The 17472-nt window shown below is 44.7% G+C and overlaps 1 protein-coding gene across 2 annotated transcripts in view; it reads right to left on the bottom strand.

The window, feature by feature from the left end:
* Positions 1–3099: 3099 nt before the first annotated feature.
* pex7 (peroxisomal biogenesis factor 7) overlaps positions 3100–17472 on the bottom strand; it is a 32781-nt gene continuing 18408 nt past the window's right edge. Inside the window, exons 10-11 of one of the 2 annotated variants that reach the window (XM_076757095.1) lie at positions 13107–13206; positions 3100–3774 (exon numbers count right to left, since the gene is read on the bottom strand). In XM_076757095.1, coding sequence (XP_076613210.1) covers positions 3691–3774; positions 13107–13206 — 184 coding nt within the window. In that variant the 3' untranslated portion in view covers positions 3100–3690. Of the gene's footprint in view, positions 3775–4223; positions 4434–13106; positions 13207–17472 lie in introns of those variants that run through there. The other variant, XM_076757094.1, reaches the window with a different exon arrangement.

Genomic DNA, 17472 nt, shown 5'->3' with positions numbered 1-17472 from the left:
CTTTGCCGTCGCTGCACTCGCTCTCTTCTCACAGTTCATTTCAGTTCAGTTCAAATCTGCTTTATTGGCGTGACAGATAAAGGATTTGTATCTTCCCAAAGCTTTTGCAGGGATGAAATGAATCAGAAAATTAACAGATACAAGATTAAATAATCGACCAATTCTGCAAAAGCACATCAGGACGCAGAAGCAGCCGAGAACATTCAGTACTAATTCACGCTCATCGACACAGAACATGAGGAGAAATAGTTTGTTTGGAGAAATAACTGCATTATTTCCTCTCAAATAGTGTCTAAAATGTTTTTGGGGCCTGAGGTGACGTCGTCATACGTCTTTCCTTTAGTTGACCAACAGAGCAGATTTTCAGTTCTAATAAAAGTGAGAAAAACTGAGAATAATCATGTCGGAGAAGCTGAACCAGAGAAAGTTTGATGAATGACTTCCATGATTGATTAAATTGTTGCCAATTAATTTTCTGCCAGTGAACAGTTTTCATAACTAATTTCATCTGTTGCAGTCTTTCTGCAGACAGACTGAAGGCTGCTTTGTGCTTCAAACACGTCACTTCACTGTTCACTTCACGTGACAAGAACAAATAATACACAAAGGGACTCTAATGCACACAGAAAGCTCAGGGTTGAAGGCTCCAGAACAGCTACGGAAGACAGTTTATGGCCAAAAGTATGTGGACACCTGCAGCCATGTGTCCTGTGTTCGGTTCATCCCAAAGGTGTTTGGGGTTGAGGTCGGGTCTCTGTGCAGGCCCGTGAAGATCGTTCACACCTAACTGGGAAATCCATTTGTTTATGGACCCATGAGAGGCCTCACTGAGTCATCGTGCTGCAGCATTAAGATTTACCTTCACTGGACCGAAGCCTGAAGATGTAAAACAATAAACCAATCTTTAAAAACACCTGCAGCTTTTCTCTGGAAGTAAAATGTTTGGATGTTTGCCATCATGGCAGAGGACAGAGTCTCTTCCTCCTCCTCCTCCTCCTCCTCCTCCTCATCAGAGACAGAGACATCACCATCACTCATAACAGGCGTGGAAATGGCTTGGACAATATTTTAATTGAAATACTTCATCAGAAAATCAGTTTCCAGGCCACAAGGGAGGATGATCCGCCCTTATCGAGCACAGACCATTAGCCTCCAATTAACACACGGAGACAGAAGACGACGGAGACGCTTTCAAACGTGAGGAGATTAAGACCAGGACGGGGATTTAGACCAGGACTGTTCTCTGCTGGGAGGTGGAAAAAATATGCATGCATCCATTATTCCACAAACTATAGATTAGGCTGAGTAATTTAACTTAAAACACCGAATGGAACAGGCCTCGATCCATTTTAATACGGATTTCCAAATTAATATGTAGCATACAATCACGGTGAATGACTGAGGAAACACCTACAGTGCAGCCAGTTAGCAACACTGAGGCCGCGGTGATTTTCTATTGGTTCACCAGCTGTTTGTGCACATGGATTCGTCTGGTTACACGTTTGTCTCCAGTTTATTTGGCAATAATTGAAAATAACTAAATTATAAATCTTATTAAAAAAAAAAAAGATAGTTACCAATAGGATCGATGCAAAAACTGTTGTGCACGGCAGCACAGTGCACTCACCGGTGAATTTTAATTATGGCTGCATCTGGAAATCATGACCATATTTAGTCATTATGATTGTGTCCTTATGGGAAAACTATCCTGTAGTCAAATTTCCAGAAGAAATAAATGTGGAAAAAAAACAGTGGAAAAGCTGATTGGCAAACCACTCGGACAACACTTAAATTTAAGATACAAAAGCGATAAAAAAGAATGTGAAACATTTCCTTAATCTGAAATAAACATTGTCTCAAGACCAGAACACACCCTCCAACAAACCGCTTCCCTCCCTTTAACTTTCTAATTAGATTAACTAATAAACTAAAGGTTTTGTGGCCTGTTTCTTTTTGGAGCAGAGTAATTTTCTTCATGATAGTGAAGGAGGGAACGAGGAAGAGGAGGAGAAAAAACAAGGAGGGGGAAAAGAGGATGGATATAAAGAGTAAAAGAGGATAGGAGAGAACAAATGAAAGGAAAGGGAAGTGAAGGAAGAGAAAAGGGTTGGAACAGCCAGGGATGAAGAAGAGAGGAGGATGAAGAAGGAAGGAAAAGGAGAAGAGAGAGAGATGAAGGAAAGAGTGGAAAAGAAAGGAGAGAAAGGAAATGGGATGGTAATGAAAAAAGGAAGGGGAAAAAAAAGAGGGAATTAAAGGAAGGAAAGAAAGGTGAAGGAAGGGAAGGAAAGGAAGGAACAGAGAGTGTAACTGAAGGACAGAGAAGGAAAAGAAGAAGATAGGAAAGGAAAGGATGCAAGGGGTGAACAGAACAGAAAAGGAAGTGAAAAAGAAAGGCAAGGAGGAGGACTGAAGGAAAGGAGGTGAAGAAAATAGGGCAAAAAATGTCAATGTGAAGGGGAGGATGGAAGACAAGGAAAGAAAAAAGGAAAAGCTAAGAAAGAAGGTGAAGGTGAAGAAGGATGAGAGAACATAAGGTGGACTGAGCTGAGGAGCGTGACAGAAAGAAGAGCATCGGGGGAAAAAATGAGGAAAAAAAGAAGGAAACAAGGGGAGGAGGAGGAGGAGGAGGAGGAGGAGGAGAAGGAGGGGGAGGAGGAGGAGGAGAAGAGGAGGAGGAGGAGGAGCAGTAAAGAGAATCTGTCTTCGTGATGTTTTGTTCCCAGTGAAAGTGAGGCTGGGTTTTCCCTGCAGAGAGGAACCCTTCACGCATCATCACCAGCAGAGCTGTGATTGGCTGCCACTAGGACGATAGGGGAGACACACATTCATCATCATCATCATCATCATCATCATCATCATCATCATCATCATCAGTGATATTTACAGCCCTCCACATTTTCACTGGAGCAACACTGTACAACTGAGCTCTTGGAGGGACGTGGACAAAATAATAGAAACAGGAATAGCCTTGAGAATCAGGCAATTTTTCAAAATAAAACGCCCTGTGCAGACCACCGCTCACATATCAACAATAAACACATCTAAAACAGGCAAAAAAGAAACCACGTAAGTACGCAGCCTACTGACAAAGTTTATCGAGGAGTGTTCGTGTGATATTTCCATCTTTATTGAAGGCACTGCACATATAGGTCATCAACAACATCCTTATCTACACACATGACATTCAAGTAGTGAAATTAGTCACAGATGACATTTTTTTCAAGTTTGTTATGGATCATAATCCCTGCAAAGCATCCTGATTCACACAGTTCATTTACAATAAAGTCAACTTGTTTTTCAAGCCTGAAACATAAAGGATGCTTAAAAATATGGCTTTCCCCACTGACTGAAGGGAAATGTATTCATATACAAATGTACACAAATGTACTCAGTACTTCAAATTAAGTTAAAATTCTAATTAAAAAGCAAGCTTTGAAAGAAAATGAAAGAAACTGTTTATAGACCAAGAGACTCCAGTGAAACTGTGGACAAAACTCAGGAAAGGCAGGCGGTGGTTTTACGGTGGTGTGTGTGTGTGTGTGTGTGTGTGTGTGTGTGTGTGTGTGTGTGTGTTTAAAATAACTTCATCCATTAACGGGGGCTTGGCTGCAAAGGTTTCCGAGGCCTCACTGAATGAAGCTCAACATAATGTCCTCAGAAGTATGGCCGTACTTGTCCGTGTGTGTTCTACGGTGCTGTGCTGTGAGGTCCAGCAGACAGACAGGCAGGTGTGTAGATCTTCACCGTCTCATCCCAGGAACAGTCCACCACCTGCAGCCAACACAACACAACACAGCACAGCACACACTGTTGGAGACACGGCGGGGCTTGAGGTGTGCAGGTGCCTTGCATTTAGCTGGAAGCACCTTTGTGGCTGACAGACAGACTGAATGGAGGTAATTTTATGTTAATCATCCTGATGCTCGTCCTCTCCGTCCATTGGTATCAAGGCTTATTGGTGTGTTGGGAGGATAAACAGAGAACAGCAGAGGGGCTCCTGTCTAACAGCATGCAGACAGTAAAAACAGACCAGAATCAGGTGAAAGCTGCTTCATGGCCACATGGACTGAATGTTCTCTCCTGTAAGAGGACATTACGGTGTACCGACAGGAGGGTGGTGGATGGAAACACACATGCTTATATATGCACACACACACAGTGTTTCTCTGCAGAGCAGAGGGTGGTCTGCTCTTGTAAGTGCCATGACACTCGAGTTTCCATCTGAAAGAACCTGAACTCCTCTGTGCTGCAGGTGAAGAGTGGACACTCAGGGAGGACAGACAAGAGGGACGAGACGTTCAGCTCTGCGTCTCCTCTGGCACACACTTACATCAAAGTGTTCCACCTAAATTACTCTCCATTAGCTGGTCTGGGACAAAGGCATTAGTCTTCTTTGCTTCTCTTTCCTCCTTTGTTTTCTTCACTGCTCCCTTTCCAGGAGTTGCCACGAAAGCAAAAGACCAAACAATAGAGGTGCAAAGATAGCAAAAAAAATTATACCAATGTCAGCCGGCAGGTGTTTTTAAAAGCCTTTTTAACTGAGACACTGTCTCAGCTAATCTGATATTGAGGTGGAGTTTATTCCAGTGTTGGAGCTGGAACAGTAAAAGCATGGTCCGCTTTGCTTTAAACCTACACCGTGGAACTTTTAACAACCTTATATTCTCTGATCTGAGGGTCCTCGAAGCAGAAGGTAAGAGTTCTGAAATGCAAAGCAGAGCCAGACCACGTGGGAATGTAAAGGTAATCAATAGAATCTTAAATTGAATTCTGTAGTGGACGGTGGGCCAGTGTAATCCCACCAGGACCAATAACCAATAACAAGGACTTCAGTTTGGTTGCAGGACGTTGGAAGCCACATAGTCCTTAAATGTGTGAACAACAGTACAACACAGGGGTGAAATGGCAAGTAACAAGGCCAAAGGGGCAACAAACTGAACGAAACAGGGCCGAGGATTGAGCCCTGTGGGACGCCACATGACATGAGGGGTGTTAAAGAACTAATGTTGTCAACATCGACTTTGGATATGATGAAACTAAGATGAAAACCGGTTCCACCGAGGTCAAACCAGTTCCTGAATCCGTTGAGTAGAACTGTATGAGCAACCGTATCGAAGGCTGCCCTCAAGTCCAGCTCAGCGAGAACAGTCGGACTGGGCTGTTTCCACATTGCGGTTTGTTCTCAAGCTGGATTGAAATTTTTTTTAATTTTCTTTCCATCATTTCTAAAAATTGCTTGGCAACCACCTTTTCGACAATTTTTGAAACCAAAGGTAATTTGGATATGGAGCGGTGGTTATGGAGGCGTGCTGGATCTGAACCAGGTTTCTTAAGAAGAGGCTGGATACAGGCCAGATTCAAAATGAAGCAAAGAAGCCAAGTTTAGAGGCACAAGCAGCAGCTGGGGATGGATTTACAAGACTGTTGGTGGTAATGAAGAGAAATCTTGAGTTCTTCATAGAGGCAACTAGATTGAAAAGTTTCTAACTTTTTACAAGCGAATTAAATGAAGATAACAGTTCACTCATAAGGAGTCCACGGACTTCAAATTTAGCTCTTCGACATTCTCTTTTTTAGCTTTCTTATATTTTCTGTGTTTTTTTTTTTTTATCTGTGCACTTCATCCAATGCAGGGTTCAAACTTTCTTAGCACGGCGGTCTGTTTTCATGACGGTAATTACCAGCAGAGAACATTCAGTCCATTGTCCATCACTCAATTGTGGCGTGTTTTCACCTCTAATTGCTGAGCGTAATGGTTCCCTGCGAGCCTCTCAGTACGCATACAGGGAGATGGGGGTTTGCTACCTGCAAACCAATCCCAAAGTTTTAGTTCAGGTGGCTCCATTTACCTTCTCAACACATAAATAAGCCTTGATATGAGATAGAAAATGAAAGAGAAAGAGTGTGAGCGCAAACATTTAACTAAACAGAGACGGAAACTTGAAATGAATGAAATGAAACAGGCAGCGCGAGTGGGTGATGGGGAGAGGACATGACGGCTGCAGTGGGGCATGGTCGACCGAGATATGATCATAATTAAAAATCATGTGAAAGAGAGAAAAAAATTACAAGTTACAAAGTGATTCCTATAAGTAGGTACGAGTACTGACAGAAAACTAATCAGCAAATGTTTAATAATGGATTAATCATTTTCAAAATGACAAATATTGCAAAGTCCCAGTTTCTGGTCTGTCTGTCTTTTCTTTGGATGGATGGTTGGTTGAACAAAACAAGCTACGTGAAGACGTCACCTTTGGCTTCAGGACGTTTTTCACCATTTTCTGACATTTTATCCATCAAACAATCATCAATTGATCAAGAACACAATGTGCAGATGAACTGGTAGTGAAGATCATTGTTAGTTTGTGAGACAGAGAGAAAGACAGAGACAAAGTGAGACAAAGATTGGTTTGAACAGATTTCCTCAGCAGGTGAAACTTCTAAAGGTTCTCAGCAATCTGTTTGACGCAGTGTGGGAGAAATAAAGCCGTGTCTCCATCTCCTCTTTACTCTATAATCAAGCGGGACGTGGCTATCATCTGAATGACATGCCTCTGCGGGGACATGGCTATCATCTGAATGACATGCCTCTGCGGGGACGTGGCTATCAGCTGAACGACACGACCTCTCTGTCGTCTCTTCTGGCTGCAGAACACACAGCAGCTGATGGGTCTGGCCTCTGCTTTCAAAGTAAAACACCGGTTCCACTTGACTTTCACCTTGAGGACGATAAAGCCACTTTTCTGTCCACGCCGTCACAGGTGTTGGGACCGGCTCTGGGTGTGGTTAAACAGTGAAACAGAAGGGGAAGCTGCAGCCTGCCCGTTGAAGAAGTGGGATTATAAAAACATGAAGGATGAGTCTGAATCCAAACTGAGAAATCTGGATCCTCACCCTCATTCTGCTGTAGGTCTTTCCTATTTAGCTGGTTGCATTTTGGGTGTAAAGGTCCCTAAAAAATTGCAAGCAGCACAGCCAATCAGGAATGAGCAGTCAGCTCAGAAATGAAATGTCAGCAGGTTTGTGCTATAATTAATTATAATCCATCACCATGACAGACAGGGTTGTTTAAAATCTGTCACAGTCTATTTGTACCTGCCATGTTTGCTTCCTGGTATCATCCAAACCTGTTAACTGTCACATTTTCTATGTGTAAACTCTAAAAAGCTTAAATCCCTGGAAAACATGAGTATTTTGGAAAGTATTAAAGCTATGAATGAGAAAAGTAACAGCATGTCTCTAACTGAGCTGAACGCTTCGATGTTTGAAAGAAGTTTCTGTGCTGAAAGCTGTTGGTGGAGTTCTCCTTCTCCTAAATGCTAATGTTAGCATGCTAACATGCTCACAATGGCAAAAATAACATGTTGACGTTTAGAAAGCTATACTGTTTGTTTTTTCACCATCTTAGTTTAGCATGTTAGCATGCTAACGTTCGCTAATTAGCAATAAACATAGAGCATGATGGGATGGGCCGGTAGGGACGTCATTATTTTTTCAGGAATTTGACAAACTGACATTTTGACCTGATGATGACGCCAGATGAAGAGTCAGACGATCACCAGCGTTACTAGAATTAAACTCTGAGGGGCACATGAATGTCGAAGACGAATTTTAACACGATCCATTTCAATAGTTGGCAACATTTCAGTCCAACCAACCAAACATCTCACTGCCATCCTTAGGTCAGCGTGGCCAGAAAAACGTGAACATCTACGAGTGATAATCATCAGCAGCAGCAGCAGCAGCTGATCCGGCACAGTTTCCACAGTCACACAGCAGCGAGCACAAGTCTGAAAAGGTCAAACTGCAGCAGCAGCGTTGGACAACAGACAAATCTGTGCTTGTTCATGTGGGTGGCAATCACATCCCCCTCCTGTGCTGCTGCCATCCCACCGGGCTGCAGACCGCCAGGCTCTCTCTGAAATGAACAACTGCTCCGTAAGGGCCTCAGATTGTGGCTCTCAGGCGAGAGGAGATTCAGACTGAAGCTATTTCTCACAACTGGTGTAATGACAAGTCCTCCAGAACAACACATTTAAGCAGCTTCTGATCTGAATCAGTAATATGTTTATCAGGTTTCACTGGTCTCTGTAGCATACGGTGGACGCCCCTGCTTTGCATAATGTTTGGTCTGCACACAAACGCAGCATTCCCTTCTCCATGACGGTATCACGCTTCCTCAGGCTCATTCTGGGCTCCTGATTGGATCTCTGAATCAGAGTCAACCAGCTGAGCAGCCTCTCGGAGCATGAGTAAGCAAAGTAGTTGTGCGGTGAGTCAGCCATCGAGAAGAGGAATGCCCTTCTTTAATTAACTTTAACGGCCGGCCGTAATGGAACGGCGCGCGCACGGGCCAAGACTGCAGCAGAGCACAAAGAAAGTGAGAGAGCGAACGAGTCGGTGTGTAACGAGGAGGGGAGGAGTGGTCGAAGGGAGGAGGAATATAAAAGCAAGACAGTTCAAAGTCTGACTCACATTCTTAAATGTCTTTTTTTATTTCAAATAATTAGAAGAAGAAACAATAATTAAAACGCCAATAAGCTTGTGGCAGATACGTGTTGTAAAGGGGGGAAAGCAAGCGGCGGTCACAATACGCTCGTTATCACGGTTACATTGTCAAGGTAACGGCGCTTTGAGTGACACTTCCTCAGCCGCAATGTGAAAAGGAGTCGACAGCCGCTGAGGTTGGCGGCAGAAATAATCTAAAATGATGTACTTTTACTATGCTTTTGTTTTGAAAGTCGTCAGCATGAACAGGCCTGAACATGATGATCGCCAATTATTTCCTTGATTAACTGACTAATTGTTTTGTCTGCAAACTGTCGGAACTGCAAAATATCCAGAGCACCAGGTAACGGCTTTGAAAGTCTGTGCTGTCTGACCAAAACGACCCGTTCTGTAAACCCAGACATACGATGAAATAAAACCGAGAAGCAGAAAATCATCACATTTGAGGAATATCTCTGGTGTTACGGCATGAAAATTCAATCGAATTATTCCTTCTGAAATTATAGAGAAGGGAGGTCAGAAAGTAGTGAGACACACTAACACATTGTTGGTGTTGTATATGTATATCTATATGTATTTATGTTACTACATTAGTAGCACAAATACCACAACATACTACACTGACACTGTAGTAGTACTATAGCACAGACAGTATCCTGTATCACAGTACGAGGCTGTGCTCACCTGTGATTGGCTGTCATCCTGCACTCTTTTATGATCTATCACCATCCTATCTCTCTCTCACGGGCATGTGCACGCACGCATGCACGCACGCACGCACGCACGCACGCACGCACACACACACACAGCAAAAGTCCTCTATGCCCGATTTGTTTGTAAGTGTTTGTGTGTGTGTGGTTTGGCCTGCAGTGCCCTAAGGAGGGTGATCCATCACACACACACGTGGCCACGACCAGATAAGACCAGAGACCACACCAGTGAAGGAGTGTGTGTGTGTGTGTGTGTGTGTGTGTGTGTGTGTGTGAGTGTGAGAGAGGGAATAGTCAGTGATCAAGGCAAGAACTAATTAGAAGAAGAGGAATAAGAGCAAGTTCCCACTGAGGATGAAGTTAAAACACAGAAGAAGAAAAGAGTCTAAAGGGAAGAACAAGAACAGACGAACCTTAAGAGAGTAGAGAGGGGGTGAGAGCGGAGACAAAAAAAAAAAAAAAAAAAAAAAGATGTGACAAAACAAGAAGAGGAGGATGAGTTTGATATCTGACGGCGGGACGGTAACGCAGCGTCAATGACACGTCACTCACACGCCTGCACCTGAAGCCATGGACGGACCTCCACGTGTTCTTGGTGTGCGCTCAGTTTTCCTGTGTAGGACGTAAAGATGCGCACACACACATCGACACACATGCACATGTAAGCGTGCACAGACACACGGCAGCTCCGGTCAGAGGTCTCGATGGAGGACAAAGAGCTGACTCAGCCAGTCACAGTGATGAGGGAGGAACAGTAGATCACAGCTGTCAATGTCGCTCTCTCTCTCACACACACGCACACACATGAACACGCACACACACAAGGTCTAGACATGACAGGTCTTATTTATCGAAGCAGTTGAGTTTCAGCTCCTCTAAGAATAACAGGTGGTTCCATCAGGTCCAGTAGAAAAATGACTGCGTGCAAGCAATTAATAGCCAATGTGAATCAGCCGACACTGCACATTTATTTAGCTTTTTAGCCTCCGTGTCCACTCCAGAATAACTGAAGATATCCTAAATGTGATATGACGTTTGTCATTACTCCCAATTTAATGAACTGTGCTGTTTCAGAAAAATCAGCAGTGAGCAGAGACGACCGAGTGACTCATGAAAATGATAAAGCCGAACAAGCCACTGTCTTATTGGTATGACATCTTTTTACACGTTCAAACCTTACAGAGGGACTGTTAACTACTGCCTGATGTGATTGGCTGAGAGGGTGACACGCAGATTGTGAATGGACTCCACTTATGCAGCACTTTTCTAGTCAACTGACCACCAAACCGCCGGTCGATTGAACCATCGACCTTCTGATTAGAAGCCAATGATCGCTCTCCCTCCTGAGCCGCAGCTGCCTCGTGTCGAGATAAGAAGTACAGAGACGTGGCAAAAAAAAAATCAAGTTGAGAGAAAAAGAAAGATGGAGAGGGCGGGCAGAGACGGAAAGTAGGACAGAATGACTGAAAATAGAAGGGAGATCTGCTCTGTGATGTCAGTCTTAGTGTCCTGAACGCTGCCGCAGCCATGTGAGGGTCTGTCGTTCAGCAGCCCGCTCGTCTGTAATGACGTCTGATAACAACACGCCAACAATGCAGCTCATTACAGCCGTCGCCTCCTCCCACGCACTCACACACATGTTCTCACACACTGACAACAGGGACAATACAGCTCATTAGCGCACCTCTGTCACAGACACAAACACATCCGCTCGGAGTCGGGACGGCTCGGCCTCTGCGATTGGCTGCCGTGGGAAACCGGCCGTGTGCCGTGACGCCGCGGGTTCGCGCTCCGGCTCGCGAGGCGTTATCTCGTACGCACTTCCACCTCGTCATTATCGGTGTCCTGGAAAAGTGCTCGCTCTGATTTTCCGGCGAGCTATTTTTGGTTCCGAGTGCAAACTCTGGTGAAAGGTGCGAGTCGAGAAAGCAGAAATGTGTCGCGTAGATGCAGAAAAAGGAAATCCTGCAGCAGAGGGATCACATGAAAAGCCCAAAACCAACAACATGTCAGTCCATCTCTCGATACTTTCTGACTTCCTGTCTGTGGCTCTCAGCTCCAAGCCCATTGGCTCCTGCTGCTGACACTACAGTGTGTGTGTTCATAATGAAGGAACATGGCAGCCAGTGCAACAGTGCAGCTCAGTGATGTGTTTTTAATAGTTTTGGGACAACAGTGGAGCTCCACGGCTCAGAGGAAGAAGACGGATCAGGCTCTGATATTCACATTTACGCACATTTGTTGATAATAAAACGACTTGTCCTCTGTTGGACGAGCAGCTGCAGCACCACGGACAGTTCCATATTTCCTCGGTTTGTACATTTCTCAAGGACAAATTTCAGTAACTTCGACTGTGATTTCCAGAGAATATTTTGTCTGAGATTCTGTTCTGGCTCCAGTTTGGGAAACACTGAAACAACATTTCAGATTTCCGTCCTTCTCAGGACGCCATGAAAATGTCGCTTGGGACGCCACATCACAGCAGATATTCGTCACCTTATTTCATCTCTTGGCCGTCGGTGTCTCGTGGAAGAGTTCTTGAACCCGGCCGTGCAAACTGATTTTCAAAGTGTTACTGAAATGAGCCGAATCCGATGGCCACCCTGAGGGTACGCTATCGCTCTCAAAACTAATGGCACGCTTTGGAAAATGGTCCGCGGTGATGCATGCACCATTTACAGTTAATGGGCTAAAACATACAAAGACACTCAGGCTCGATTTGGCTACATGGTCAGACAAAAACACAGAAGACCGAAAAGGCCGGAGGCGTTTTAGGGGCTGTTGTGCTAACAAAGCTAAACTTTCCTCCACTTCCAAGCGCAGCACAAGAGTTTCGAAATGACGCAGTTGTGTACGATTGATGGCCTCAGTTCACTTTTTCCGTTTCCTTCTGCACCAAAGTGAGTCTGCAGACAGCTGCAGCTGATTTCAGCGCTCATTTCCCATCGCAGCGTCAACCCCAGCACGGCTTTTGTCACCATTTCCCACGCATTTCTCCCGTGGCTTCGAGCTGTGCTCTGCCGGCTGTCATTTCGCCATATCGCTTTGGACTTTGTTCTGCGGGGGGAGCGGCCACGCGCTGTGAGAGACACCGTGTCCAAATTAGCCCAAAAACTGAATTAGACAAGAGTGGCCTTTTCAACTCGCCGCTTTTTTACCCCGACACGTTCGAGCACACGGCTCCCCGACAGCCCTGCGTTACTGTGTGTTACCGCGTGTTAGTGTGTGTGGGTTAACCTCGGCCGCATCCTCTGCAGACAGATTGATGGATGGCCCCATTTTAAGAACTACAGCAAACACTCGGGCAGATAGAAAAGCAGACGTGGACACAGTAATTTGATGGGTGCCCACGCACAGGCCAGACAAAGAGGTGAGTAAAGGAGGAGGAGATGTTCCTAAATCTGAAAACAAATTGGAAAAATACAAATACTCCCTGACCCAAATATTTCCTTCTGCATTTTCTATTCTGGATGTGAATTATTCTCAATATGATGGCAATAAACACAAGTTTTAAGGTTAATTCCCTGGAGCTTTGCAGTAATATGAACGATAGCAAAACCAGACGCTATTTCACTGTCGCTCATTAATGCTGCCTGCAGCTGAAGCATCTGTCATGCATCCATTGTCCACAGCTCATCCAGGTCTGGGTGGCAGCAGTCTAAAGGGCAACCTCCCACATTTTTTATGGACCAAGTCTTTCTCTGACGTGCTTAGTGAAGCGTAATCTCCATAAGCAGCAAAGCTCCTGCTGTCTGCATGTCATGGACTTATTAACTACATCTATAATGATGGACCAAGGCCCCCAGTTTCACTGTGATCTCTGTTTCACAGTGTGTGTGTGCGTGTGTGTGTGCGTGTGCGTGTGTGTGTGTGTGTGTGTGTTACCTGGTTGGGGATGTGCAGGTTAAAGTCGAGTCCACAGACAAACTCTGAGTGATGTTCCACAGTGTCCAGAAGAGGCTGGTTCCGACTGTAATCCCAGAACCTGCAAACACACAAACACAGAAATTTACTCACATGTAAGATTCCCAAAAGTTTAAAGGTACAACGAGGACGAACTGGCCGCCTGACGGTGATTTCTTCAAACGAATGAGGGGCAGCGTATCACCAGAGTGACCGCTAACTGCTGCTCGCTACCGTGAAGACATGGGACAGGAGAGAGGTGAACCAGGAGAGCAGCTCGAGGAAGGTCGGCCATCACCAGCACGGAAATATTTTCACATGTACACGGCAAAAAGTCAAATCTAAGTCAGATGAAATATCTTAAATTAAGGCAGTATGTGCTTGTTTTGTGTCTGACAGGACATCTTCTTCTTCTTACCGTGCAGTTTGTATGTTTGTCCTTAATTATCTTAAAAAGATAAAACATCTTCATGAGATTTTATTACTCGTTTGCCAGCAGGGACGACTGGTGCCGGACGGTGGTGGACGACATGATATCTAGAAAAACGTTTCTATGAATGCAGTTGATACTCTCGATCCGTGGTGGATGGAGAGCATCGATTTTGGTGAAGCCTCAGCCTTTCATCCAATGTCACAGGCATTGATCCATGACAGAGTACCTCAAAAACTACTGGCCAGGATTTCTATTAGAATTATGTCGATCATGGTGCCAAAAAATGAATCCAAAAGAGAGTCAGAGATGAAGGCTCTGACTTCACGATTAGGCCAAGATCTCCTTTCCAAGAAATGAGAAAGACTTAATGGACGGGATACAATTTACTGAGCGCCCTCATGCTCCCCTGAGGATGACAGCTCTCGTTTCCAGACACCATCACTGAGCAAAATACTTAAAAAATGCGAGAAAATTTACACAGAAGCCTGTAAACTGATGTGTGTGGAGATCTGACTGACAGACTGACAAAGAGCAAACACCTGCTCATACCTGTAATGTCTCACTTCATACAGTTTTTGATGAATAGGATTTAATAAAGAAAAGGGAAGATGATGAGGAAGAGGAAGAGAAGGAGAGACCTGCAGAGAGAGAGAGAGAGGTTTAAAAGACACAAAGAAGAAGGGATGTTACAAAAAGGCAGGAGAGAGAGAGAGAGAGAGAGAGAGAGAGAGCGAGACGAGAGGTGGAAAGAAAGAGCCAATGAAACACTGCCTCCAGACTTCAGGCAGCAGCGGCCAATCAGACTAATTGAAAGACTGTTTCTCTTCCTGGTATTGACAGAGTGGTGTGTGTGTGTGTGTGTGTGTGTGTGTGCGCGCACCCAAAGGCCTGACGCAGCAAACACTCCCTACAGACTCATCCACTTTGCAAATGTAATTAAATCATTTTCAGAGGGAATGCTGCAGTTCCCATTGGGCTCCATTAGGCCTGTATTAATACTGAAGCTGCAAAACACACACACACACACACACACACACACACACACACACACACACACACACACACACACACTGAGTGATGGGTGTCTGGGGAGAGTCGTGCATTGAGAGATATTATATATTGAGTGAGCTGTGAGTGTAAATCACTGCTCACACTCAGTGTCTGTGTGTGGGTGTGTGTGTGTGTGTGTGTGTGTGTGTGTGTGTGTGTGTGTGTGTGTGTTCTACGACGCTGCAGCACAGACTGTCGTTCACCATCGTTCAGACTGAGTTTCTCTCTCCACTTTGGCACTGACTTATGACCCAAATTAGGAAGCTAACATCCAACCATGAGTGACTTCAACATTTCTTTGAACCTGTTTGGTGACTGGGATGCAGCCACGTTAGCACGTCAACATGCTAAATGTAGAAATCTTAGATTATATACATATGAAGTCAGTGTTTCTGGCATCTCTCCAAGAGCTCTGTGTCATATTTCTGTCTTTGTATTCTCATCACAGTCAAAGAGTAGAAATGAGGACAACAGCACAAACTTTCGGACAGTTTCTTTTCAAAGTCAAGCAGTTTGAGAAAGTTTGTGAAGTTCAGCTGAGGCCCACTTTCACACCTCCACATCGTCGACCGATCACGGCGTAGAGAGGCCGTGATTGCCGGTGTGTCTGTTTCAGAGAGCTGCCAAAATTGCGAGATGCACCTCACCTCCAATTCCACACTTAGAGCCACGGTTTCAGATGCCGTTAGACAACGAGCACTTTGAAGAAAACCTGGTTTAAGCTGATGAAAGCCGGGCCTGCCCCGACCACGCAGAGCTGAGAGCAACAAGCTGAGTTTGAAGTGTCCTCAAACTGAACATTAGGTATCGACACGGCCTTTCTTCTGATGCCACCCTCATCTTCCTCCCAGTGACACCATGAAAACAGATATTTAAAACACCATAGAATACAGACATAAGTAATAAATAAGGATGTATAACCACAGTGAAAGGGGGTTTTTGTACAGTCATTCACATACATATGCATGAAGTGGAAGTCCAGCACATTCATCACCCACAGTGCAGAGCAATATGTCCGCAGCATAATGAAGTGCAGTGGCAATAAAAAAAAATCTCCCCTGAAATGAATGCGTTTCTGTCAGAGCGCTCCCATCCAGTGCATTAAGAGGCAGGAGTAATAATCCTGCAGCTAAGAGCCACTGTAGCCTTGATTAGCTTCATAAAACGAGCAGCAGCAATGATTTACTGTCCGCTGCATCGGTCCGATTTCTAGATTTCAGCGCTGTGAGTAAAACGCAGCAGCAGACGTAGAATTCAGGGATGAACTAGAAGAATTAAGTCTTTTTTTTTTTTAACGTGGAAATCATCTGATGAGGCCTTGCGGTGGTGCCAGGACCCAATTCATCGATTCCCAGCATACTTTAATGGACCAGTATGGGCTAAAATAGAGTCACCTCAGCCCGCTAATGCTGCAGTGCTCTTCTTCAGAACGTAGAACGTGAATTTAGGTGAGCCAGTGTCGCTAATCTCTGACTGTTTACTCATTGGCAGAAGAAGAAAAACATTCAGGAAGCAGCTCCTCATTTGAGCGCTTGAGTCGTATCAAGAGTCACAAAGATCATCCGTGAGGGAAGAGCCTCCACTCTGTAACCCCACCAAACAACCGATACATCCAACATAGTGATGCAGCTTCTCCTCGGCCAATCACGTCACCTTTTCCCAGTTCAGCTTTAATTGTATTTAAATGAATAATCTGATCATCTTCATAGTTCTGCCGTCGGTGCTTGGATCAAGTCGTTCTGCTGCTATGTAAAGTATCGGCTCCGACTCAGTGCTGGCAGATAGTTGATATCAAAGGACTCGAATCCGGGCCAAAAAACTTATTTTGGCGCCTCCCTGTTGATTAGTGAATCAGCAGAAAACTATTGGTACCTCGGTACAGTCATGCTGTCCTCTGTTCAACATCATATGTCTTTTACGAACTGAACATGGACACTTCAAACACAAACGGACAAACCGTGATTCCTGGAAACTGTCAGCAGATTAACTGATGATGAAAACAACGCATTTGCTGCCTGAGTTAAAAGATTCTTCTTCAGCAAATTCTCAAACAGAGAACTTTAAAAAGGCGTCAACATTTCTGTCTCAGTATACCTTTTATCTTTAAAAGCAAGAGTCAGATTCATGTGTGACACTGATTACAGGTTTGGCTGACGTCTGTGTGTGTGTGTGCATGTGTGTGTGTGTGTGTGTGTGCGTGTGTGTGTGTGTGTGTGTATAAGACCAGATGACTGACCCAGTTAGACAAATACACCGTGGTGTTTGTATAAATGCGGCTCGTGCTGCCTTTTGTCCCAAATTTCCATGGTAGGTAATTATTTATCTTCTATTGTGTTTCATTCTGTGGAAGCGTCCGTTCACCTGTCAGCTTTGTGCGTGTGTGTGTCTATTACTATGAAACTCATTAAGTCACAGCAGACGGAGAGAAAAGGAGGGGGGGGGGGGGCATCGGAGCACAAAAAAAATAAAAGCCATAAAACATTTCTGATAAGAGCAGAAGTGACAGACGACAAGAAGAAGACAGAAACGTAAAGGCTGACTCGACCCTCCTTCGAGTCGCGAGTCGCTGATGCTTTTAATCAAAACAGGAAATTAATGTGAAGGGTCACACAAACACACAGACCGCGGCGAAGCAGAGAACACGTTATCTAAAGCAAACATGAGTCATCTAACCTGCTGTTAAAACGCAAAAACATGACCTCACTCACGAGCCTCGCTGTAATACCAAATACCGACTGTCGCCGTGTTTTCAGTGAGTCGGCTGTCTGAGTGTTTACTCTTCCACAAAACCACAAAAAAAAGCAAAGAGAGACATTAAGGCCGTAGAGAGGGAGCTCTGCCATCACAACGGAGGACGACAACATG

Source organism: Chaetodon auriga, chromosome 18 (assembly GCF_051107435.1).
Source record: "Chaetodon auriga isolate fChaAug3 chromosome 18, fChaAug3.hap1, whole genome shotgun sequence".
In the NCBI taxonomy this organism is placed as follows: Eukaryota; Metazoa; Chordata; class Actinopteri; order Chaetodontiformes; family Chaetodontidae; genus Chaetodon; species Chaetodon auriga.
Note: the sequence above shows the minus strand (reverse complement) of the source record. Positions and strands in the feature narration are given on the sequence as shown.